This window comes from Sturnira hondurensis, unplaced genomic scaffold, assembly GCF_014824575.4.
Source record: "Sturnira hondurensis isolate 20B ecotype Veracruz unplaced genomic scaffold, ASM1482457v3 Scaffold0000256, whole genome shotgun sequence".
NCBI classification, from domain to species: domain Eukaryota; kingdom Metazoa; phylum Chordata; class Mammalia; order Chiroptera; family Phyllostomidae; genus Sturnira; species Sturnira hondurensis.
Genome location: NW_028072887.1, coordinates 2,633,985 through 2,660,708, shown reverse-complemented (window position 1 = coordinate 2,660,708; position 26,724 = coordinate 2,633,985). Strand labels below are relative to the sequence as shown.

Here is a 26,724-nt window from a genome sequence, read left to right as displayed (position 1 = left end):
AGACTGAGGGTTGAACTGCAAACCAAAAGGTCACCAGTTCGAATCCCAGTCAGGGCACATGCCTGGGTTGTGGGCCAGGTTGGCAGTTGAGGGTGTGTGAGAGGTAACCAACTGATGGTTGTCTCCCTCTATTTCTCCCTCTCTTCCTGTCTTTCTGAAAAATAAATAGGTTGCCTCTCACCCGCCCTTTACTGGGGACCTAGCAAGCAACCCAAGTATGTGCCCTGACTGGGCAACGAACCAGCCACCCTTTGGTTTGCAGCCTGTGCTCAATCCACTGAACTACACCCATTGAACTATATCAGCCAGGGTATAAAAAACATTTTTTAAAAAAGACATCATCTTAAGGGGACAGTCACCTACAAAGGAGTTCCCATCAGACTGTCAGTGGATTTCTCAAAAGAGACCTTACAGGCAAGAAGGAGCTGGAAAGAAGTATTCTAAGTCATGAAATCCAAAGACCTACATCCAAGATTGCTCTATCCAGCAAAGCTTTCATTTAGAATGGAAGGGCAGATAAAGTGCTTCTCAGATAAGATCAAATTCAAGGAGTTCATCATCACCAAGCCCTTATTATATGAAATGTTAAAGGGACTTATCTAAGAAAAAGAAGATAAAAAATATGAACAGTGAAAGGACAGCAAACTCACAGTTATCAACAACCACGCCTAAAACAAAAGTAAACCAAGAGGACAGCTAGATCAGGAGTGGAAACATAGAAATGAAGAACACGTGGAGGGTTAGCAACAGGGGAGAGGGAGGAGGAGAAGGGGGGAGAAGATACAGAAAATAAGTAGCATAGACGGTAGGCAAAAAAATAGATAGGGGGAGAGCAAGAACAGTAGGGGAAATATAGTATCTAAAGAACTTGAGACACGTGGTCATAAACTAAAGGGGGGAATGGTGGGGGAGGGGGTGTGCAGGGTAGAGGGGAATGAAGGGGGGGAACAGAACAACTGTAATGGTATGATCAATAAAATATATTTAAAAGAAAAGAAAAAAAACTTCCGCCAAGATGGAGGCATAGGTGGAAACACTGTGCCTTCTCCCACAACCAAGTTTGAATACAACAAAGGTTTGGAAAACAAAAACACAGCCAAAGAACAGAAAATTGAATTATACGGAAGTCCAACAACAACTAACAGTTCAACCACGACGGTAAGAGGGGCGGAGCCAGCAGCGGAACAGGGTCAGGCAGGACAGATCCCCAGACCTAGGCACGCAAGTAGCCCGGACCCAGTCAGGGTGTGGGGCAGACTGACGGCGGTTGCACATTCTCCCACAGTGAGACGGACCACGCAGGCCCCAGGGGGCGAACCCAGTGGAGGGCTAACAGCGGTGGTGCACTCGAATGCAGTGGGACAAAACACACGGGTCAAGGTGACTGTGGCAGCTGCGGCACCAGCCACCTGTGGGGGCCGCGGCGGGAGGTGGCAGACAGGACGCCACTGTTCCTCTTTGACCCCGCCCCCACATACAGCAACACAAGCCAGCGCCTGAGTTGCCCTGCTCTAGTGAACACCTAAGGCTCCAATCCTGCTACGTACGGAACAGGCACGAACAGCCCAAAAGATGGAGCAAGAAGAACTCAAAGTCCCAGAGCCAATAACTCTAAGCAACCGAGAGATTGCCAACCTCTCAGAAGCACAATTCAGGACACTGTTTATCAGGATGCTCACAGAACTGGTTGGTTATAGTCACAAATTAGAGGAACATATGAAGGCTAAACTAATTGAAATGAAGGGAGATACACAGGAAACCAATAGCGATGGAAAGGAAACTGGGACTCAAATCAATGGAATGGACCAGAAGGAAGAACGAAACATCCGACCAGAAAGGAATGAAGAAATGAGAATTCAAAAAAATGAGAAGAGGCTTAGGAACCTCCAGGACATCTTTAAACGTTCCAATATCCGGATTATAGGGGTACCAGAAGGGGGAAAGAAACAGCCACGAGTGGAAAACTGATTTGAACAAATAATAAAGGAGAACTTCCTCAGTCTGGCAAAGGACATAGACTTCCAGGAAATCCAGGAAGCTCAGAGAGTCCCAAAGAAGTTGGACCCAAGAAGGAACACACCAAGGCACATCATAATTACATTAGCCAAGACTAAAATGAAGGAGAGAATCCTAGAAGCAGCAAGGGATAAGGGGACAGTCACCTACAAAGGAGTACCCATCAGACTGTCAGCGGATTTCTCAAAAGAGACCTTACAGGCAAGAAGGGGCTGGAAAGAAGTATTCCAAGTCATGAAATCCAAAGACCTACAGCCAAGATTGCTTTATCCAGCAAAACTTTCATTTAGAATGGAAGGACAGATAAAGTGCTTCTCAGATAAGGTCAAGTTCAAGGAGTTCATCATCACCAAGCCCTTATTATATGAAATGCTAAAGGGACTTATATAAGAAAAAGAAGATGAAAAATATGAACAGTGAAAGGACAGCAAACTCACAGTTATTAACAACCACACCTAAAACAAAAGCAAACCAAGAGGACAGCTAGATCAGGAGTGGAACCATAGAAATGAAGAATACATGGAGGGTTAGAAACAGGGGGGTGGGAGGAGAAGGGGGGCGAAGGCACAGAAAATAGCATAGATGGTAGGTAGAAAATAGATAGGGGGGAGGGCAGGAATAGTGAGGGAAATATAGAATCTAAAGAACTTGAGACACGTGGTTATAAATTAAGGGGGGAGAATGGTGGGGGCAGGAGTGTGTGGGTGGAGGGGAATGAGGGGGGAACAGAAGAACTGTAATGGTATAATCAATAAAATATATTTAAAAAAAGGAAAAAGAAAACTATTGTGACAAGAAAAAGAAAAAAGACATCATCTTATTGATTCTTATACATTAGGGACACAGTAAGTCCTCAATAAATGTTTGTTGAGTATATTTTTTTTGAATAAACTTGATACATTATTGTAATACAGAAAATAGAAATATAAAACGAATATAGTAATTCCTTATTACTACTATGGAGGGATGAAGTCTTAGGATAATTAAGTTAAAACCATTTAATTATGTCCTATAAGTAACTCCTGAATGTAAGTAATTAGTAAATTAGTAATTATTAATTAGTGATGAAACATTAAGGTCAGGAGAGTTTATGGTAATAAACAGATAGGCCTGGGTGGAGGTGAAAATGTAGTCCTGTGGGAAACTAAAAGGTGGCAGTAGCAAGGTCAATCACAAAGTTATTGGCAGTGATGTCTTATGATTCTCTGAGGCTGTGAAGAGCTTCAGGCACACTTACCTTGCCCAGGGATAAAAGGTCTAGAAAACTGGGGTATGATGGAAAGTGGTGGTCCACAAGGACGAACAGCTTTCAGGGTGGATAGCTGAGCTGGTGCTGGAGACTGAGCTGGTGAAATAATGGGACTACCGAGTTGAGGGCTGTGCTGTAATTATATCAAGAAAATAGGTCAGCATTTAGTCAGGTTTTTTCAAATTTCCTTTGGACAGAATTTTCTAGTCTTTTTTATTATAAATATGTACTTGTTTTATTACTGCAATATATACTTATTGTTATAAAAATTAAAATATTATAGAAATTTATAATTTCCCACTCCTAACGATAAACACTAGTAACAGATTATTTCTATGCATATGCATCCATACATCCATGTTTTACAAAATAGAAACATTCTACATCCAACTTTTGACTCTTGCTTTTGTGCCTAGAATATTGTAGGTACTGTTCAATGAGAGAATATTTACGTCAACCTCATTCTTTGTTTACATTAACTATTCAACATTTCATTCTTAAAACAATTCATCCATAAAGAACAGTTGCAAAAACAGTACAAAGAATTCACAGATTTCCCAAATGTTAATATTTTATTATACTGGATTTATCTTATTATTTTCTGAACTATTAGAGAAGGAGTTGCTCATAATACCCCTCTATCCTGAAATAATTTATCTATTTGCTAAAAAAAAAGAAAATTTTCTTATATAAATAACTATAGTATAATTGTCAAAATCAGGCAATTAACAACACAGTAGTACTATATAATATGTAAGTTTATTGAAATTTTACCAATTATTCCACAAATGTAATTTATAACCAAAAAAAAGAAGAAGAAAAAAAAGAAAAAGAAAAAGAAAAAGAAAAACCCAACTAGTTTAGAATCCAATCTAGAATGAAATGTTGCACTTAGTTGTCATGTCTCTTTGATCTTTGATCTGGAACAGAGCCTCAGTCTTCCCTTTCATGACTGACGTTTCTGAAAGTCATTAAGATCAGTTATTTTGTGAAGTGCTCCTCATTTTTGGGTTTCTGTTTTCTAATCAAAATGTTCATGATATACATTTGGTGAAGGAATAGCAGAGAAGGGATGCTGTGTCCTTCTAGGTACATTTTATGAGAGGGAACATGCTGCCCACTTGTCATCACAGTGTTGGTAACGTTTACTTCAATGGCTGGGTTAAGGTGTTGTCTTCTTGGTTTCCCCACTGTCAAGTTACTATTTTTTCCATTCTAGTTATACATATATCTTGTGGGGAAATCATCTTTCTAAACAGAGATTATTTTACTTCCCTCTTTCCAATTTGGAAGTTTTCTATTTCTTTGTCCTAACTGCTCTGGGTAGGACTGACAGTATGATGCTGACTAGGAGAAGATACTTTGTACGATATCTAACTTTAAAAATCTACTGAGACTTACTACATGGCTTAACATATAGTCTATCCTAGAAAATGTCCCATGTGCACCTGAGAAAAATGTATGTGCTGTTGTTGTCCAGTAGAGTGCTCTGTATGCTTGTTAGATCTAATTGGTTTACTATGCTCTTTATTTCCTTACTTATCTTCTGTTTGGTTGTCCTATCCATTTTTCAGAGTGGGGTTTTCAAATGTCCAAATATTAGTTTAGAACTGTTTATTTCTCCCTTCAATTGTGTAAATTTTTGGTTCATGTATTTTGATTGTCTATTATTAGGTGCACTTTTATATTTGTTATATCTTGTTGATGTACTGAAACTTTTACTAGTATACCGTGTCCTTTGTGTCTTGCAAACTGCTTTGATCTAAAGTTTATCTTTGTCTTTTGATCAGAGTTTAATCCATTTACATTTAAGATTATTACTGATAAAAAGGGACTTATTTTTATTTGGGCATTATTTTTCTAAATGTCTTATGGCTTTTTGATTCTTATTTCCTGCATTACTGTCTTTTGTGTTTACTTGATTTTTTTTGTAGTAAAATGTTTAAATTCCTTTCTCATTTCCTTTTGTATACAGTCCATAGATTTTTTTCTTTGTGGTTACCCTGGGGATTACACATAACGTCCTGAAGTTGTAATGCTCTAATTTAATTTATACCTGTTTAACTTCACTAACATACAGAGATCTGTTCCTTTACAGTTGTCATCACTCCTTGTCGTTGCTGATATCATTAAAACTACATCTTTATACACTATGTGCCCTAAAACAAACTAGTAACTCTAGTAAATGCTTTCGTCTGTTAAATTACGTAGAAAACAAGGTGTGCAGTTACGAATTAAAGTTACAAAAACACTACCTTTTAGATAATTAAAAATATGAATCTCTTAAATTATGTACAAAAGCAAAAAGTGGAGTTATAAAACCATTGGTGAATATTATCAGCTTTTATAACTGTCCCTGTATTTAACTTAACTGAGAGCTTTATTTCTCCTCATGGCATTGTGTTACTCTCTAGTGTCCTTTCACTTCACTCTACAGGCCCCTTTGAGAATTTCTTAAAGGGCAGGGCACAGCTTCCGTTTACCTGGGAATTCATAATTTCTCCTTTATTTCTGAAGGACAGACAGTTTTGCCAGATCAAGGATCTTGGATGACAGTTTTTCTTCTTTTAGCACTTTGAATATATTGACCTGCTGCCTCAAGCCTCCAAACATTCTAATGAGAAATCTGCTGATAATCTTTCTGAGGATCTATGTATGTGATGAGTCACTTCTCTCTTGTTGTTTTTAATATTCTGTCTTTGTCTTTTGAAAGACTGATTGTAATGTGTCTCAGTGTAGGTCTCTGAGTTCATCTTGAGAGTCTGTGGAGCTGCGTAACATTTATATTCATGTCTTTTTATCAAACTTGTGAAGTTTTAAGCCATTATTGCATATGTTCTTTTCCTTCTGGGAAGACCACAGTATGCATGTTGGTCCACAGAGGTCCCTTAGGCTTTGTTTACCTTTCTTCATCCTTTTTTTCTGTCTGTTCCTTGGACTTAATACTTTCCACTGTCCTATTTTTAAGTACTTTGATTCTTCCTTCTGCTTGCTCAAATCTGCCACTAAGTTCCTCTAGTGATTTTTTTCCTTTCAATTATGGTATTTTCTACTCCAGAATTTATTTTATTTTTGGTTTCTTTTTAGGTGTTCTACTACCTCCTTACCGATATTTCTATTTCGTTCATACATTGTTTTCTTTCTCCACACTGTCCTTTAGTTGAGCACCCTTCAGAGAGTTGTTTTAAAGTCTTTGTCTAAGAGATCTGCCATTAGGTCTTTTTCAGGGACAATTTCTGTTGATTTTTTTCTTCCTTTCAACAGGCCATCATAATGTCCTGTTTTCTTTTCTTTTTTTTTAAGAGTTTATTTATTTATCTTCAGAGGGGAAGGGAAGGAGATGGGGAGAGAAGTATCAATGTATGGCTGCCTCTTGTGTGTCCCCAGCTGGGAACTGGCCTGCAACCCAGGCATGTGCCCTGACTGGGAATCAAACCACGATTGTGTGGTTCGCAGGCCTGCACTCAATTCACTGAGCTACACCAGCAGGGCAAATTTCCTGTTTTCTTTGTATTCCTTGTGTTTTGTTTGTTTAAAACCGAATATTGTAGTCTGATAATGTAGTAAGAGTGGAAATCGGATTCTTCCACTTTCTCAGCATTTGCTCGAATGTTTTTGTTATTGTTTTTCTTTATAGATTGCTGCAGGCTGTTTCTGTGTCAGGGATCAGCCTAAGATCTAACTTTAAGGTCTTCTCACAGGGCTTTACCGAGCTTGTGCTAAATATCAAGACTATTAGTTTTTCAATGTTTTAACAGGGAAGAAAGAAATATCCTTATACATATATTTTTGCAGACTTGTTCCACAGTATTTACTGGACAAAAAAAATCATACAAGTGAATTTGTGGATCAAAAGCTATGTACCTTTCATATTTGAATAAAGTCACTAAACTGCACTCCAAAAAGAGTTGTGTAGTAATTTACAGCACACCAAGAGTATACTGTGCAACTTCATATCTCTGCCGACACTGAAAATTAGTAGTCTTCCTAAATTTTCCCAACTATATAGATAAGAAATATTTTTACATTTTCATTTGCTTAATGGTCATTGGCTATATATAGTTCATGAGCTAGAATATAAATGACCTTTGATCTTTTTATTCAGCTATGATTTGTCATGTGCATTGTAAATACTTTTGTGCAGTTTATCTTTTAAGAAATATTTCAAAACATTTTAATTCTGTTAACTTTCAGGTGTATAAAGGTGTAGATAGATGAGTATAACTTCCACCTACTCATCGTCCAACTTCAATTGTGATTTCCCCTGCTTTTTCCTCCCTGAATTATTTAAAGCAAGTCTCAGATATTACAGAATTTCACTCAGAAATATGAGTATATAAGTATTTTAAAAGACAAAAGCTATTAAAAAATAACACCATTGTCACACTAAAAATGAACATATTTAAATAACCCCTTTTGTCCTAAAACATCTTTTGAGTAATCAGTATGAAAGGAAGTTCAACATGTTGCATTTGATTATTATCTCGAGTCTCTTTTAATCTGTAATAGTCTTCATTTCAAAATGACATTTATCTGTTAAAGAAACAGGACCAATTTGTCTGGTAAAATAAGGACATAATATCATATAAGTTGTTATTTTTTCTTCCTGGATTTTCCGTAAATTACTAGCTAGACTTAGAGGCTCAATTAGACTCAGGTTTAGTTTTTAATTTTTTTTTTGACAAGAGTACATCATATGATACTGTGTATTTCTTCTACACAGCAGGAGGCAAAAAATGTTTGATTGACCCACTTCTAGTGATACTTCTATTGATTAGCTGCTTCAAGTCGTGTATGCCTCATCTATCCATTTTAAAGCCCTCTCCAAAACCTTTTCCTAATGTTTCTGACATTTGCTGTTGATTTTTCCTGGATCCATTATTTTAATAGGATTCCAAAATGGTGATTTTAAATTCTACCATTGCTTTTACATTTATTAATTTCTTCTATGATAAACAGCATTCCCTCATCAACATTCTGGTTACACCAAAATATGTTTTATATAACAAATGTAAGATAATTGCTTAATTCTTTTTCTTTATCAAATTTGAGATGTAATTTACCTTCTGATTAAAAAATTTTGAATATAAAAAGGGAAATAATATTTGAGTATTTTTTAAAAGATTTTTTATTGCCCTGGCTGGTGTAGCTCAGTGGATTGAGCACGGGCCTGCGAACCACACGATCATGGTTCGATCCCCAGCCAGGGTATATGCCTAGGTTGCAGGCCAGTTCCCAGCAGGGGACTCACAAGAGGCAACCATACAGTGATATTTCTCCCCTTCTCCTCTAAAGATAAATAAATAAAATCTTTAAAAAAAAGATTTTTATTCATTTTTAGAGAGAGGGGAAGAAAGGGAGAAAGAGATGGAAGGCAACATTGATGTGAGAGAGAAACATCAACTGGCTGCCTCTCAAATGTGCCCAACTGGGCATTGAACCTGTGACCTTTAGGTTTGCGGAATGATATCCAACTAAGGCACACCTGTCAAAGAAATATTTAAATATTGAAAGAAATTGCCTGGATATAAAAAATATTCAAACTTCTTTACTAATCTGTTTGAGGTTTCAATTCAATGTCAATTCTTTTAGGTTAATCTGCTGTGATTAAAATATTAAAAGTTTTAAAATTAAGCATCTTACCTGAACTAAGTTCTCTACATTGCTAAATTCCACACACTTCTGTCCTCTTGGGTGATCACAGTAATATTTGTTTGGTTTCCACTGTGGGGGTGAGTGGGCACGAGACTGTGGATTGTTTGGTACATTAAGCTGCATCATCAACATACCTCCACCAGCTGGTGGAGGTGGCACAGCTGAAAAGCAGAATTAGGATACCACAATCAGTATACTTTAGCAAACAGCTGGTATCTTTATACACCACAACAAATGACAATAATTTTATATTTAACAAAATTTTACTATTATGTATGTAAGGCAGATTTAGACCCTACTGTTCCTTGCTTTTTAAAAGCACTGTGTGCTTAAAAAGGCGTTAAGATAAACTCTGTAGACCTAAATATCTCACTCCTCAAAATAATAGGTTTATAGTTACTTAGAATAGTCCACTTATCTATTGCAGAAACTAGTAGAGAATAGCACAATTAAGATATGACCTATAAAAGTGCTTAAGTTTCACAGTGAATTAATTTTAAAACAGGCATTTCTTTGTAAATACAAAAAAATTGGGAAAATTATCCTACAGAAACTTTGACATAGAGTAAAAAATTATCTTCTAGTAAATCAATTTCATGCAGTGAAAAAGTTTGGAACATGGGAATGGAATTACCGCAGCATAATTTTAGTGCCCTGAAATGTCCTACGACTGAGAAAATGTAAGCTCTTTGATTGCATTTTCTCATTTGGAAAAGGAGGCTAGGAAGACCTCCTTGACTGACTTTAAAGAGCTGTGATGATTACATGTATGTCAAAACACTTTGCTAATTGTACAGTAGAGATGAGTGGACTTACGTCTATCTCCTTATCTGATTTATTTCTTTTAGGTACCAGCACTACTAGTGTTAGGCATATACTTTGTCTGCCACTCACCACTTCAGTGTCAGGTAAGGCAGGATCCTGTGCTTTGCTGACAGGGCCACAGTCTACATTGCAGTAACCATGGTAGTTTCTAGTTCTCTAGAAACTGAACCAACCTGATCTGGCTAGACAACCACAAAAGGACCCACTGCTTACGGACATCTCAAAGTCCTTGTCAGCCACAGCAGCCGACCGATGCAGGATGCAGTCACTATTAGTCATTTACTTAATAATTATTTATTGTTTCTCATAGACAAAATGTCAATAAATCATTACAATAAAATATGGTGTTATGGGGAAGGATTGTTTCAGACACTGGGGAGGCAGAGAAAAAGATGCAACAAACTGCATTTTAAGGACTGGGAAAGTCTTTGTAGAAAAGGTAATTTTTAAGTCAAAATTCAAGGATGAGCAGGATTTTGGCAACCAGAGGGTGGTGGACAGGCATTCCAGGCAGAGGGAAGAATAGGTATGAAAGTATCTCTGGCATAAAAAAGCGTAATATATTCTGGAAACAAAGTTCTGTGTGAACTAAGCATATGAGTGGAGCAAGTAAGTATATTCAGGAGGCATACTTGCTCAAATTTAGATAGAGAATCCATGCAAATATTTTTATTCAGAGGCATGACATGAAGAGACTCCTGTTTCAGGACAATAATTTTTTAACTGTCTGTACACGTGCTTGAGTTTTGGGGAGGAGAAAAGCTGGGTGTAGGGGAAACAAACAATAAGCAAAACCACTTGATATTATGGCAAATATGAAAAGATTTGATCAAAAGTAGCAGCAGTAGGAAAGGAAAGAATGTAGCACATTTGAGAAAATGGTGACAGCATGAATGCTAAAGGGAAGAACAAAGAGAGTTAATTATGACTTTGAACTTTAATTCCTAGGGAGGTGAGGTAGGGAAATGCTGGAAACACAAAGCTCTTTGGACACATTCAGTAGACAGCTGGCCATATGGTCTTGTCTCAGCAGAAATAAGATTTAGAAGGTGTTGGCTAAGAGTGGTAGTTAAAGCCTAGGAGGTGGTTGGATTACTTAGGAAGACCTTGAAGAGTAATGAGCGAGTACCTAGGAAAGGATCCTAGAGAACATCAATTCTGATTTTGCATGGTACCCTGAATATCCTGGGTACATCTCAAGCACAGAAAAAGTTGAAAACCTTTTTCTAGAAATGCCTAAGGAACTTAATTATTTCTTAAATGAAAATATCATTATCCTTTTGTTTAGTTATCATTCATACCTGAACACTGGTGGCTTTGAAGCTGCTGGGAATTGCACGGTGAAGTAGTTCGAGGAAACTGTACTTGTTCTGATCCTGTATGTTGTAAGTAACCTACTGAGGAACTACAAGGGAAAAAAATCAAACACACATAAAAACACAGCATATTCGGATGGAGATAACTGTAAAGATACCGTGAACAAACGGTTCTACAAATTAAGTCAAATCTAATTCTTTTCTCTGTGAATTATAAATACATTATCTTTTAGATAATTACTTTATGTTTATAGCAATAATAACAATCTTTTAAAACCAGGAAAAACAACTAATTATATTGCTCTTATTCATGTATAACTTATTTTAAAATGTCTTTTGTACTATTCAAATAATTACTTTAAAAAAAGATAAATAATGCACTAATTTTATACAATAAAAAGGTAACTTATTTGATCTCATTATGCTTTATTTTAGAAAAGAGAAAATGCAGATTTACGATACTCAAAAATATTTTTTTGCTTAAAAGGTACTATCTAAGAATAAAGGAAATAATAGAACATGACCCTCATATGTTCTAACATACTGACAAAAACAAAAAAGACTGTCAGCAAAAAATCCTAATTCACTGCTGTATTTAGTTATTGTAGTATGTCTCTGAGAGTCTAATATGCGATTTGTTATAATAAATGTTTGAAAGTTTTCTTTTTTAAAATTTTTTTCAGAAAAAATCATTTCTAATCATACTATTATTAATTCTTTCTAAGAATTCTCAGGTAATTACAAATTTTAATTAATATATAAAGCCTTATTAGTTACCAGTCTTTTTATCATCTAAATAAAGTATTTTTATATAGCATTATTATTTATATAGCATTATTAGCTTTAGTAACTTTTTATACTCACATACAATGTATTTACATTAAAACTACCACATCGATCCAACTACTGAATTATAGAGAATACAGGGAGACATACTAAACAACACTATGATGACACCATCAGTAAAAACTACACTATGGGACACTCTACAGGGCAAATGTGTAAAAACATAAGAAATATTTGGGATTTCCAGTCAAGATGGAGGCACAGGTAAATATGGATTGCCTTTTTGCACAACCACATTAAAATTACAACCAAACTACCAAACAACCATCATTCAGAACTGTCAGGTATCGACTTGAATGGAAGTCTGCCAATTATGAAATTAAACAGAACACGTCCACCCAGGAGGGGTGGAGATGGGGAATGGGCATGTCTCTTACCCAGGTGTGGTAGATAAATATTAGGGATGGACACTCTGGAGGAATCCCAGCCCCACACCAGGCACCACAGCCCATGGGTTCCAGTGCCAGGAAGATAAGTCCCTATAACTTCTGGCTGTAAAAATCAGCAGGGATTGAGTCAGGGGAAGATAATTCTGGAGTCTCAAGCAGTTCCCCTTAAAGAACCCACACACGGACTTACTCAGATTCATTCCATCTGTGCTCCAGCACCAGGGTAACAGCTTGAAAGGCACTAGTGGCATATGGGAGGCACTGAAATGTCTGGCATCAAGGTGGGAGCTGGGGCACAATTTTCTCTCAGAAATGTAGGCAGAGGCCATTGTCCCTTTCTGAGCCTTCCCACAACAGAGCCACAGAGCCCAGAGACCGGTGCCTTGTTGGAGACTCCAGCAACCTGACTAACACTGTTTGCCCTGCCCTGGAGATCCCCTGAGACTCCATCCCATCCAACTTATAGGCCCACCTAAACTGTTAACCATGACTCTTCCACATGAATGTCTGGTCTTGCCTCATGCTTTACAACTTCCTAAGTCCTATCAAACAAGCAACAGCCAGCTTCACCTGAGTGAGCCCCCAGCTCCTGTATCTCTTGCTAAGTGGACCCAGGCCTGGCACTAGCAGCAGCCAGACAAGATTCACAATTTCTCTTTGCCTGGGAACCTTCAAGCCCAGTATAAGCAAAAGCCATCTCAGATTGCTTTATAGCTCATGCAGGGTGTGCCACAGCAGAACACAGGTGGGGGCTGACCTGGCCTGCACCACCAGGGAAACGCCCCAGAGTCTGCACACCCAGTGGACAGCTACAGAACACGTCAGAGCACCACCACCCTGCCCTCGCACAGCTGATGCTCTACGGAGGGTTGAGGGTAGTGGTTGGATGTCACAGCCAGTCCTTGCAGCTGACTGACTAGCTTGGGTAAATCCCTCCAATGGACCTACCGACAGCAATCAAGGCTCAACTACAAGAGGAGAGTGTACTCGGCCAACATGGAGGGCACAACTTGGATATGCAGCTAAGGTGATAGGCGAGGCTGTGCCACAGGATTGTACAAGACACCTACTACATTAGGCCACACTACCAAGACAGGGAGTCATAGTAGCTCTACTTAACACATAGAAAAAAACGTAGGGAAGCTACCAAAACAAGAAGACAACATGGCCAAAATGAAAGAAACAGATCAAAACTCCAGAAAAAGAACTAAACAAAATGGAGATAAGCAGTCTACTAGATGCAGAGTTCAAAACACTGCTTACAAGGATGCTCAAGGAACTTAGTGAGGACCTCAAGAGTATAAAAAAGACCCAGTCAGAAATGAAGAATATGTTCATCGAAATAAAAAGCAACTTAGAGGGAAAACAACAGTAGAGTGGATAAAACCAGGGATCAAATCAATGATCTGGAACATAAGGAAGTATAAAACAAGCAATCAGAACAACAAGAAGAATAGTGCATCCAAAAAAACACCCAAAACAAAAAACCCCAAACCCACCCCCACCAAACCCATGAGGATATTGTAAGCTGCCTCTGGGCCAACTTCAAGCATTCAAACATTCGCATCACAGGAGTGCCAGAAGGAGAGGAGAAATGAAGAAATTGGAAATCTCTTTGAAAAGATAGTGAAAAAAAATGTCTCCAATTTGGTGAAGGAAATAGACACGCATGTCCAGGAAGCACAGAGAGTCCCAAACAAGAAGAATGCAAAGAGGCCCACCCCAAGACACATCATAAATGTCAAAGATTAAAGATGAAGAGAGGATTCTAAAAGCAGTAAGAGAAAAGCAGTTATGTACAAGGAGCTCCCATACTACTGTTTGCAGGGTAAAAGGGACTGACAAGAAATATTAACAGTGATGAGAAATATAGACCCATAGCCAAGACTGCTCTACTCAGCAGAAATATCATTTAGAATCAAAGGGTAGATAAAGAGCTTCCCAGTCGAAAACAAAAAAACCAAAAAAACCCAAAACCCCTAAAGGAGTTCATTATCACCAAGCCATTATTACATGCAATTTTAAAGGGACTTATTTAAGAAAAAGATCAAAACTATGAACAACCAAGCAGCAATAAATACATATTAAAAACTGAATCTGAAAAATAAACTAAACAAACAAAAAGAACAGAGATAGAATCATGTATATAGAGAGTGTTTTCATGGTTATCAGATGGCGGAGTGGGTGAAGAGGTGAGGGGATTAAGAAGTACAAATAGATACTTACAGAAGAGACAAGGGGATGTAAAGTACAGTGTAGGAAATGGAGCAGCCAAAGACCTTACACAAATGACCCATGGATATCAGCAGTGCTGTGTGGACTGCCTGAGGGAGTGAGGTGGGGCTCGATGGAAGAGATAAAGGGGGAAAAATTGGGATAACTGTAATCGCATCATCAGTGAAATACAATAAAAAATAAAAAATTACAAGATCCTAGTAATCAATTCTTTGATACTAAAAGCATAAGCAACAAAAAATAAATAAGTAAACGGGACTTCATCAAAGATAAATTCTTTTATACTTGAAAAGACTTGAATCAAGAAAGTGAAAACACAACTCACAAAATGGGAGAACATATTTTCAATGCATAAATCTGCTAAGGAATTTGTTTTTAAATATATGAAGAACTCCTACAATTCCATAGTAAAGACATATAACCAATTAACTTGGACAAAATGCTGAAACAGTTTTTCCAAAGAAGATACAGAAATGCCTAATAAGCATAGAAAAAGATACTAAGTATCATTAGTCATCAGGGAAATCAAAATCAAAATCACACACCAACACACCCACCAGAATGGTATTTTAAGAAATTCCGATAATTAAAAAGTGTTGGCAAGAATGTGGAGAANATACTAAAAGCATAAGCAACAAAAAATAAATAAGTAAACGGGACTTCATCAAAGATAAATTCTTTTATACTTGAAAAGACTTGAATCAAGAAAGTGAAAACACAACTCACAAAATGGGAGAACATATTTTCAATGCATAAATCTGCTAAGGAATTTGTTTTTAAATATATGAAGAACTCCTACAATTCCATAGTAAAGACATATAACCAATTAACTTGGACAAAATGCTGAAACAGTTTTTCCAAAGAAGATACAGAAATGCCTAATAAGCATAGAAAAAGATACTAAGTATCATTAATCATCAGGGAAATCAAAATCAAAATCACACACCAACACACCCACCAGAATGGTATTTTAAGAAATTCCAATAATTAAAAAGTGTTGGCAAGAATGTGGAGAAATTGGACCACTCATGCATTGTTTATGGAAGTATAAAATGGTATAGCTGCTTTGGAAACAGTAGACAGTTCCTCAAATGATTACAGAGTTACCATATGACACAGAGATTTTGCTTCTAGGTATATGCCTAAGAGAAATGAAACTATATCTCCACACAAAAATTTACAAACTTGTTTCTAGTAGTACTATTCATAAGAGTTAAAAGGTAAAAACAACCTAAATGTCCATGAACTGACAAATGGATAAACACAACAGTGGTATAGTCATACCATGGAATACTGTTTAGCTACATAAAGAAACAAACAACTGATGAAACTTATGTTACAACATGGATGAAACTTAAAAACATACCGAGAAAAACCAGCCAGTCAGAAAAATACTACATATTATTCCATTCAGATGAACTGTTGTAATAGAGAAATCTACAGAGACAGAAGGTAAATCACTGTCTGGGAGATTATGGTGGAGGTGAGGCTGGGATCAGAGAATGACAGCTAAAGAAAACAATTTCTTTCTGATGGATACACCTACAGGGTATTATGTTCAGTGAAATAAGTCAGCCTGAGAAAGACAAATACCATATAATTTCACTTATATGTGGAATCTAAAGAACAACATAAATAAAGTTGAAACAGAGTCAGGCACACAGACTGGACTGGTGGTTGCCAAAAGGGAGGGGTTGTGGGACTGGGGGAAAAATAAAGGGATTAAGAAGTATATATTAATAGTTACAAAATAGTCACAAGAATGTAAAGTACAACACAGGAAATATAGTCAAACTCTTCAATATGTATAGCATCAGTTGGGTACTGAAAATATTGGGGTGAACACTATGATTGCCTAACCACTATGCTGTACACCTCAAACCAATAGATGATAATATTGAAAGTAAACTGTTATTTAAAAAGAAGGACTATAGTTTCCTGTTTCTATATTCATCAGTATATTCACATTAAAAATTTTGATTGTGGTGATATACACATAACATATAATTTACCATTTCAACCATTTCAAAAAGACAACCCACAAAACGGGAGAACATTATCTGCAAGTCATCTACCTGGTAAGGGATTTGTATCAGGATACACGAAGAACTCTTACAACTCAATGCAACTGAATATTCACATGGTTGTATGATTACTACCACCCATTTCCAGAACTGTTTGCAAGACTGAAACTGTGCCCATTAAACAGTAACTATGCATTCTTCTTTCCCCAGATCAAGGCAACCACCATTCTACTTAACGTTTCTATGAATTCGATTGTAAAAGTGGACTCATACATTTGTCTTTTGTGACTGGCTTACTTCACAAAGCATGTCTTCAAGATTCATCCATATCGTAGCATGTGTCAGAATTTTGTTCCTTTCTAAAGCCGAGTAACATTCCATTGTATGTGCACATCATATTTATCCACTTACCTGTTAATGAAAACTTGATTTGCTTTTACCTCAAGGTTTCTTTTTGAGGCAATGAAAATGCTCTAAAACTGATTGTGGTGATGGTTGCATATATATGAATATACTAAACACTATTAAACTGGATACTTAAGGGAGTAAATTGTTTTTTAAAAATTGATTTTAGAGAGAGAAATAAATTTGTTTTCCCCTTATTTATACATTTATTTATTGGTTGCTTCTTGTATGTGCCCTGTCTGGTGGTAGAACCTTCAACCTTGGCATATGGGGATGACACTCTTAACCAACTGGGCTACCTGGCCAGGGCTAAGCAGGTAAATTGTACAGTGTGCCAATTTTATCTTAACAAATGCTGTTTACAGACAAGATAAATAAGAAAATGGCAGAATGCAGAAAAACGATGCATATATAACAGGTATTCGCAAAGAAGTTCTATTATATAATCTTGCCCACAAAAAGGTTAATGACTTAAGAAAAGTAATAGTATGGGAAACTATATAAAAACATTATTGCTCTCATGCCCCTTTTATGATTTTGCAAATATCTTGATTGCTATTTCAAACTATTATTATTATTTTTGAAGGAAAGAATAGAAACCTGTGTATTCTTCTCAAGCAATAATTCATTCATTTGAAAAGAAAACCCAACTTGTGCTATAGCTTCTAGTGGCTACTAAAATTGATGTCTTTAATTGGCGAGGTGTGCTAGGAAGTCATTTGGTTCCCTGCCTTTTTAGACCATCAGATGTCTTAATGCCAATGTTAAACAAGCTTCCTGAACTTAGTAACATTACTTTGTAGACATGTGCTATGTTCCCTAAAGATGCTGTCAGTAATTTATAATAAATTTGGGGACTGTAGTATGTATCATATATTTAACTTTGTTTTAAAGAGCCTGAACCAGTTAACATAGAACATTGAAACTCATGGGTTCCAATGTCTGATTCATCATCTCTGACAAATAAGCAAGTTTCACTATAATTTAAACCAAAGTTAATGAGCCAAGGAAAGTAGAAGCTTAATTATTCAAGTGTTACTCTGTATTTCTTTTGACTCTTTTGTTGTTGAATACACTGATTTACAGGAACATGGGCTGATATGCCTAAGCAAACAGCAATGTTGTCTCTGTGCAGAGTAAATGGTTTTATCCTTTTTTTGGTTAAAGTTGCCTTAAATCTTATTTCTTAGACTGCTTGTGACAGTGAACATTTTCTCATGCCATACTTTACAAATTATGTAAATTTGTAAATTTACAAATAGTTTTCATTGAGTAAATTATGTTTGTAAATTGTTTATTAGTAGAGTCTCACTGTTATAGTCTTTATTTCACCTTTGTTTCTGAAAAATAATTTTGCTTGTAAGAATTCTAGTTTTTCTCTTTCACTACTTCAATTAGAGATCTTGTATCGCTACTTTATTGCTTGTGCTATTTCTATTTTTTCTTTGTAAAACACTTAAACTATATTTTATTATGTATGCTATTACAGTTATCCCAATATTTCCCCCCTTCACCCACTCCACCCAGCACACCCCCACTCCACCAGGCAATCCCCCCACCATTGTTCCTGTCCATGGGTCATGTGTATGAGTACTTTGGCTACTCCATCTCCTATACTGTACTTTACATCCCCATGGCCATTCTGTAACTACCTATTTGTACTTCTTAAACTCCTCACCCCTTCCCCTATTCTCTCTAGCCCACACCTCCTATCTGGTGACCATCAAAATGCTCTCAGTATACATGATTCTGCCTCTGTTCTTGTTTGCTTAGATTCAATTGTTGAAAGATATGGGAGTTTTTTGGGTCATTTTATTGACCAGTCTTCTACTTTTTTTTAAATAAGTCCCTTTAACATTTCATATAATAATGGATTGATGATGATGAACTCCTTTTGTTTTTTCTTCTCTGGGAAACTCTTTATGTCTGTTTATTCTAAATGATAGCTTTGCTGGGTAGAGTAATTGTGGTTGTAGGTCCCTTCTTTTCATTACTTTTAATATTTCTTACCCATACCTTCTAGTCTGTGAAGTGTCTTTTGAGAAATCCACTCCCCATATTATGGAATTCCTTTGTAGGTAGCTAACTGCTTTTCTCTCGGTGCTTTTAAGGTTCACTCTTTGAATTTTACGTTTCACATTTTAATTATGATGTCTCTTGGTGTGGGCCCATCTGTGTTTATCTTGTTTGGACTGCTGAGATTCCTGGACTTGTATGTCTATTTCCTTCACAAAGTTATGGAAGTTTTCTGTCATTAGTTTTTCAAATAAGTTTTCAGTTTCTTGCTCTCTCTTCTACTTCTAGCTAATATTGGTATGCCTGAGGTTGTCCCAGAGGCGCCTTACTCTATCCTTATTTTTTTGGATCTTTTTTTCCTTCTTGCTGTTCTGATTGGGTTTTTCTGCTTCCTTATATTCCAGATCAATGATCTGATCCTTGGCTTCATCCACTTTACTGCTGATTTCCTGTAAGTTGTTCTTCATTGCCTGTTCGTGTATCCATCATTTCTGATTCCATGTCTTTTTTTATGCTCTTCAAGTTTCTTGTTGAGTTCATTTACTCTTTCCCTAAGTTCACTGAACATCTTTATAACCAGTGTTTTAAACTCTGCATCTTACAGATTACTTGTCTCCTTGATGTTTAGTTCTTTTTCTGGAGTTTTGAGCTTTTCTCTCATTTGGGTGGGCCATGTTTTTGTCTCCTCATTTTGGCACACTCCCTGTTTTTGTTTCTATGTATCAGGCAGAGCTGCTATGACTCCCTGTCTTGCTAGCACGGCCTAATGCAGTAGGTATCCTGTGGGTCCAGTGGCACAGTCTCCCTTGTCACCCAAGCTGGGTACTCAAGGTGTGTCCACATTATGGCCTGAGTACACCCTCCTCTTGTAGTTGAGTCTTGATTGCTGTTGGCAGGTCAATGGGAGGGATTTACCCAGGCCGACATTCTGCAAGGACTAGTTATGACCATTGACCACCAACCTCCAACCACTGTGGAAGGTCAGTTGTACAGGGGCCCAGTCCACAGAGTGGGACTTACTTCTGTATGACTCTGGTGTCTCCTGAGTCCACACCTGGAGTGTGTCGCTTGTGGAGGTGGTTGAGTGGTGGTGTTCTGACATAGTCTGTAGCTGTCTGCTGGGTTGGCAGTTGCTGGGACCTTCTGGGAGGTGCAGGCCAAGGTCAGCCACTGCCTGCATATTGTTTGGGGCCACCAGGCATAAGTTACAAAGCAATATGCAGATGGCTGCTACTTTTGCTGGGCTTGGAAGTGCCCAAATGAGGCCATCCTGTGAACCAAGGCTGACTGGTGATAATGCCTGCCCTGGGGTCAGTTATTGAGAGGTACAGGGCTCACTGAGGCCACATACTGCTTGTCTGAGAGAATTTATGAAAATGTGAAGCATGAACCAAGACAAGTCATTTGTATGAAAAAGACATTGGAAACACTCTGCGGAGGGTGGGGTGGGGGTGGGGGTGAGGGTTGGGGGTGATCTGAAAGTTAGGTTGGACAGAGCCTTAGGGAATCACCAGAGTGGGGCAGACAGTGTTAGTCAGGTTGATGGGTGTCAGAAATGGCACCTGTCTGCCCTCTGTGAGCAGAGAGCTTAGAAAAGAAACAATGGCCTGTGCTACCAGCTCTGTGTAGGAGAAAGCTGTCCCCTAGCACGTGTCCTGATGCCAGACACTCAGTTCCTCCCTATATGCCTCTGGTGCCTTTCTAATTACTGCCCCAGAGCTGGAGCTCAGAAGGAGTGAGTCTGAGTAAGTTTGTGTGTGAGCCCTTTAAGATAAACTTCCAGGGACTTCAGCCATTTCTGTGTCCCACAGTCTGGCCCCAATCTCTACCAGTTTTTATAGCCAGAAGTTATAGGTACTTATCTTCCTGGCCTTAGAGCCCTAAACTGTGGGGTCTGGAACCTCTCACTCCTGAGATATCCCTCCTGATTTTTATCTGCCAGTACATGCATATGGTACCAGCCCATTTTGTGGCTCTGCCTCTCCTACCAGTCTCAATTGTAGGTTCTTCTTTAATTCCATAGTTGTAGGACTTCCCTCCATTCAGCTTGATTCCTAGTGGTTCTGAATAATGGTTGTTCTGTAGTTTAGTTGTAATTTTGATGTGCTTGTACATGGTGAGCTCTGCTTACCTAATGCAGCCATCTTGATAGAAAGACTTGGCTTATTGTTTCTAAAATAAGCTGGCTGTCATTCTTATTTTTGGTTCTCTATAATGTGCCTTTTTGTGGCTATTCTTACACTTTTCTCTTTATACTTTCTTGAAAAGTTTTTCTCATGTTTCTTTTGCTTGAGTTTGTTGAACATTTTGGGTCCATAGGTATTATAATTGTCATCAAATTTAAAAAAAATTCTATTATTTATTTTTTTCCCCTCATTTCCTTTATTTTAAAGGTGTCAGCTACACAAGTATTAGGCCTGTTGAAGAGCAATGATGCTCTACTTTTTCCTAGTGCTTTTTCCCTGTCTGAATTTCATATATTAGAATTGTTCCTAATTCTAGTTCACAGTCTGATTCAAGTAATTTTTTTCTCTCATCATTGACCTTAGCTTTCTACTTTTTTGCATACTTGCTAATTTTTTATTGGATGGCAGGCATCCTTGCTGAGTAAGCATTAGATAGTCATGTGAGTTTTCTTTTTTTAAAAGATTTTATTTATTTTTAGAGAGAGGTGAAAGGAGAGAGAAAAGAGGGAGAGAAACATCAATGTGTGACTGCCTCCTATGTGCCCCCTACTGGGGACCTGGCCCACAACCCAGGCATATGCCCTGACTGGGAACCGAACCAGTGACCCTCTGGTTCACAGGCCCGCACTCAGTCCACCAAGCCACACCAGCCAGGGCAATAGTCATGTAGTTTTTCAAAGAATAGTTTTGAGCTTTACTCTGGGCCACAGTTAAGTTACCTGGAAACAATTTAATCCCTTCGGACCAAGCTTTTCATAGGCAGGACCAAAGTGGCCTTTAATCTAGGGTTAATTTCCCCCCAATACTGGGATAATATTCTTTTAAGTTCTCTACTTAACACCTTAGGCATTACAACACCTTGGCTGGTAGGAATATAAACTATTCCTTTCCTTGAGTGAGTTTCAGAGATTCTCCTGCCTTTCCTTTTGAGTGAGTCTGTCCCTGGCCTTGCATAGTTTTTAAACATACAGTCGGTCAGCACCGAGACTCACAGTCTCTGTAGATCTCCACAGCTCTCTTTGTTGCTCTCGTGTCTTCAGTAGTCTGTCCTGTAAACTGTAGCCACCTTGGCTTCCTTAAACTCCTAACTGCACCTCCTTGAATTAGAGAGAGTCTCTCCTTGGGTTCCCCTTCCCTGAGTTGTAGCTAAAAAAACCTCTCTCTAGGTAGCAAACTGAGGTCGTAAAACTTTTCTCTCGCTCAGATTTTACATTCCTTCACTGCCTAATGAAAACTGTTATTTCATGGTTTTTTTGGGGGAGGGAGGGAGGTTAAGTTAATAGAGAAGGATAAATCCAGTCCCTATTACTCCATCTTGGCTAGAAATGAAAGTCAAGAGAATACAGATTATTAAGATCCTTCTCTCAATATGTCTCATATTGTCCCCAACATCAGTTAGTACAATTCAAAAGTCAGCACAATCCCAAGCCACAGACATTATTCACAAAATAAATACAGAAAATATGCCAGAAAGACTCTTCTAAAACAAACTTCTTCTGCTACCTAAACCTGGCTATATCTCAGAAGATTGCTTGTTGTCTACGTTACCTATGGCCTGGAGAAATATAAAATAAAATAATAAGCCACTCAAAAATTTGAGCCGTAAATAAAGTCACTACAGATTTTCAGGAACAATTGACAAAGTTTAAAACATTTAACATTTACTTGAGAAAGAAAGCTGTAAAAATCTAATGGATAGCCCTGGTTGGTGTAGCTCAGTGAATTGAGCACAGGCTTTGAACCAAAAGGTCGCCAGTTTGACTCCCAGTCAGGGCACATGCCTGGGTTGCGGGCCAGGCTCCCAATGGGGGCCATGTGAGGGGCAACCACACATTGATGTTTTGGTCTCCCCCTTCCCCTCTATCTAAAAATGAAAAATCATTAAATAAAAATCTTGAAAAAAATCGAATGGATAATTCAAGAGTAGGCAGGGTAGGTTAAAAGATTTAATCTTTTCCCTTATAATTTAAAAATGTATTTTATTATCTAAATTTCTCATTTATACAAGTTTTTTCCCTTCTGTTTTAAAACAGCACTACCTATTTTTGAATAAATATTCTTCCTTTATTTCCACAAGACATCATGAACGGCCTATAAACTTATGATTTAGTTCTTAGAGTTCTTTAATCTACTACATGTTATATTAAAGATTACAAATGACCACTTCTTGTTACATCCAATGTCCCTCCGCCAATCCCCTTAATGGTCTTCCTCCTTTTCAGCAACACCTGACTGCTAATCTTTGAAATCTCCTTGTTTGTTTGCTTCCATAACCCTTTTTCCTATACTGTAAGCCTTCATTTCAGACCATTTCCTTTTGGTCTTTTTTGCTGTCTAATAATTATGTAGTAGGAAATAGAAAACTGACCATTAGGCCAACTAGAGGCTACTGTCTACTTCTGAATGCCCTGTAAGCTAAGAATGGTTTTTACAGATAAACATTTGCAATCAATTTGATGACATAGAATACTAGCTTGGAATTAATTAAATGGAATGTTACTGCCAACTAAAGTAGTTCTATTCTCATTAGTAGACCAGTATTTTTTTAAAAAATATGCTCAATAATTATTATATCTTATAATAATAAGATATTATAATAATCTTATATTATAATAATGTTATCTCCTTTCTATTGTCATCACCATGGTAGAGGATGGTCCTGCCACTTGATGATTATATTTTATTTTGTCAATAAAAATGTTTGGAAGTATTTTCTCTCTTGTTATAGAAATACCTAAAATAGTATCTATCTTTATATCTTTGTCTATAAAGTCTAATGTATTTCCTGTGTGGCCTATTACAGAAAATTTGCTGACCTTAGAGATCTAGTAGATATTTTAAAGTAAACAAAATTCCAATTATAAGAACACTAATATCCAATCCCAACACTCTATGGTTGCTAGTAGAACATTTTTCACTAAGATTATCCCAAATTATTCTTTAATCCCTATTCACACAATCACCAAAGAATTCATTTCTTCTTTCAAAGTGCCTCTCACAACTCCTTTCTTTCTTTCTTTTTTCGATCAGAAGTGTTTTATTTATTTATTTAATTGTAATGGTTGTTCAAGTACAGTCTTCTGTCTTTTACCCCATCCCAACCTACCCCCCCCAGCCCTTCCCCACCTCCCTCCCGTTTCCACCCCTCCATCGTTATGGTCCACGTGTCCTTTTTATACTTGCTCCTGCTAATGTCATCTCCTTTCTATTGCCATCACCATGGTAGAGGACGGTCCTGCCACTTGATGATTATATTACGACACCCTTCTGCTGGTGGTCCTGCCAAATGAAATCCATCCCAATGACTGCTACTAAGTTCATTTCTTTAAAAGATGAACTTTATCACATCAATTTCATACTTTAGAAACCACAATTATTTCTAAGGATGACTGCAGGAAACAAACGAAAAATGCAAAAGCAGAAGTTGAGGAGAAATTAAATGAATATAAGATAGGTTCCAGAAGTAGAATAAAGGGGACTTTATTCTGGAGGAATACTAGGGTACAAAATTGAGGAAAAAGAGACTGTGGGGAGGAAAAAGGGAAAAGAATTAAAGTAGACTTTCTTATTCATTATTTCATATTCTGTCGAACAATTCTGAGAGAGTTCTAAAAAATAATGGTTAATCTTTTTAAGTTTCTTCTATGTATGCTAGCCCTTTGATATTACAGATCAAAGAAAAAGGTGTAATGGGGAGAGGGGAGGGAATTTCAGGGGAAATAGGGGAGGGATTTAGAGGAACAAATATAAAAGATACATGGACAACAACTAATAAGGGTGGAAATGGGAGGGAGGGGGGAGGATGGGGGGTGGGATGGGATGGGAGTAATAGACAGAAAACTGTACCTGAAAAATAATTAAATAAATTAAAAAAAGAAAAAGGTGCAATCTCCTTTGAGTTTCAAGATAAAAATGGGAAAATGAAGCATAAAATAGGAGAAAAAGCCCGTTAAAACAAGAACAGTCTGAAGATTTTATCCAACTAATTTGCCAATTTTGAAGACCATAGGAATAACGTTAATTTTCTCTCCAGAGAAATCCCACGATTCACTGTAAAATGAGCTTGTCTAATAGTACGTGTATGGCTTGCTTAAAGTGGTAGGTCAGGAGATTTATATTAGGCTATGCTAAATCTTTACAGTATACACAAAAATATAATCCAATCAAAATATAAGTTGCCAATAACTGAGAGATTGGCACAAAAGGAAAAATATTTCAAATTTATGTTTTTGAATATGGAGCCTTTGCAAGGAAGTAAGACTGCAAAGCAATTCAAACTAAGACATTTTTCAAAACAAAGTCACATTTAGTGTTCTAAAGAAATCTTCTTTCTTATAATCTGTAGTTGAGTGAATGCTATTACAGTCCATTTAGTAAAAGCAGAAGAGTGTTTGGATCAAGACCCTATAGCTTAGTGTTTAAGATATACCTGCCATCTAAAAAACTGAAATTTATTATACTTGTTGGTATGAAGTCATATACACAGTTTATCTTGGGACACTTGGGCTTGGATGAAAACTCCTAATAAAGAAAAAGACATTATAACTTCATTGTGAATGTGTCAAATATTACTGGGTTAGGGCTACATGTGCATAGCTGAAGTCATGGATGAAAACAAGACAAGTGGGTTGGGTTAGTGTAGGTCAATGCGTCTTCACGCTTGTTGCCTGAAGAATCAACTGGACAACTTTAAAAAATAACAATGTTTAGGCTTAAGACCAGGCCCAGACTTATATAGAGTTATGACTGGTATGTTTAAAGAGCTCTACTGGTGAATTCAATACGCTGCCATGATGGGCATCACCAGTAGATACATTAATAAGGAAGGTTGCCAGAAATCAGAAAGAAGAGTTCAGGCCTCCCAGTTAAACTCTACGGTTAACCTTTTCTGTGTCACAGTTGCTAAAGTAAAAATAAATACATATCCTTATCCCTTTCAGAACACTGTAAAAGACAATGTTTGAGAAATACAAAAACTTTGGGCAAGAAAATTTTACAAGAAAGATTTTATTTGACTTCCTAAGCTTTCTGTAATAAAAACACGAGTTCAGCCCTGGCTGGCTAGCTCAGATGGTTAGAGCATTGTCCAGCTGTGCCAAGGTTGTGGTCAGGGCACATACAAGAAACAACCAATGAATGCATAAACAAGTGAAACAACAAAGCAATGCTTCTATCTCTCCCTCCCCGACTCCAAAAAAAATCAATAAAATTTAAAACAAACAAACAAACAAACCACCAGTTTAGCAGGAACTGAAGATGGAGACCAAGAAGACAGNGTTCAGGCCTCCCAGTTAAACTCTACGGTTAACCTTTTCTGTGTCATAGTTGCTAAAGTAAAAATAAATACATATCCTTATCCCTTTCAGAACACTGTAAAAGACAATGTTTGAGAAATACAAAAACTTTGGGCAAGAAAATTTTACAAGAAAGATTTTATTTGACTTCCTAAGCTTTCTGTAATAAAAACACCAGTTCAGCCCTGGCTGGCTAGCTCAGATGGTTAGAGCATTGTCCAGCTATGCCAAGGTTGTGGTCAGGGCACAAACAAGAAACAACCAACGA

At 37.3% G+C, this 26,724-nt stretch overlaps 1 protein-coding gene across 9 annotated transcripts in view; it reads right to left on the bottom strand.

The window, feature by feature from the left end:
- R3HDM1 (R3H domain containing 1) overlaps positions 1-26,724 on the bottom strand; it is a 197,437-nt gene that overhangs the window by 6,324 nt on the left and 164,389 nt on the right. For all 9 annotated transcript variants that reach the window (XM_037027713.1, XM_037070718.1, XM_037070913.1 and 6 more), the window contains 3 exons: positions 11,047-11,150; positions 8,909-9,081; positions 3,254-3,398 (listed from right to left, as the gene is read on the bottom strand). In XM_037027713.1, coding sequence (XP_036883608.1) covers positions 3,254-3,398; positions 8,909-9,081; positions 11,047-11,150 — 422 coding nt within the window. The remainder of the gene's footprint in view (positions 1-3,253; positions 3,399-8,908; positions 9,082-11,046; positions 11,151-26,724) is intronic.